At 61.5% G+C, this 299-nt stretch overlaps 1 protein-coding gene across 1 annotated transcript in view; it reads left to right on the plus strand.

The window, feature by feature from the left end:
- The window catches only part of LOC104467779 (sushi repeat-containing protein SRPX2-like), a gene marked incomplete at both ends in the record, with an annotated part of 2,550 nt that extends 2,271 nt beyond the window's left edge, over positions 1-279 (plus strand). The window contains one exon of the mRNA XM_010081676.1: positions 119-279. Within this exon, the coding sequence (XP_010079978.1) occupies positions 119-279 (161 nt within the window). The remainder of the gene's footprint in view (positions 1-118) is intronic.
- Positions 280-299: the final 20 nt, after the last annotated feature.

The raw sequence follows: 299 nt of genomic DNA on the forward strand, positions 1-299 counted from the left end.
GCAGGGGTTTGGAACTAAATGATCTCTAAGTTCACTTCCAACCCAAACCATTCTGTGATTCCATGACCTGAGGATGGGCACCCCATCCCTGACCGGCGGCTCCCTCCTGCACCCCCAGGCAGTTCCTGCACCTCACCCGTTCCCACTTCAACGCGGTGCTGCTGGACAAGGCGGGCACCGACCGTGAGCGCTACATCACCCCTGTCAGCCCCGACGAGCTCTTCGTCTTCATCGACACGTACCTGCTGAGCGAGAGGGAGGCAGCACGGCGGGCACAGAGTGGGGACCCCTGCGAGTGA

Source organism: Pterocles gutturalis, unplaced genomic scaffold (assembly GCF_000699245.1).
Source record: "Pterocles gutturalis isolate BGI_N339 unplaced genomic scaffold, ASM69924v1 scaffold41784, whole genome shotgun sequence".
In the NCBI taxonomy this organism is placed as follows: domain Eukaryota; kingdom Metazoa; phylum Chordata; class Aves; order Pterocliformes; family Pteroclidae; genus Pterocles; species Pterocles gutturalis.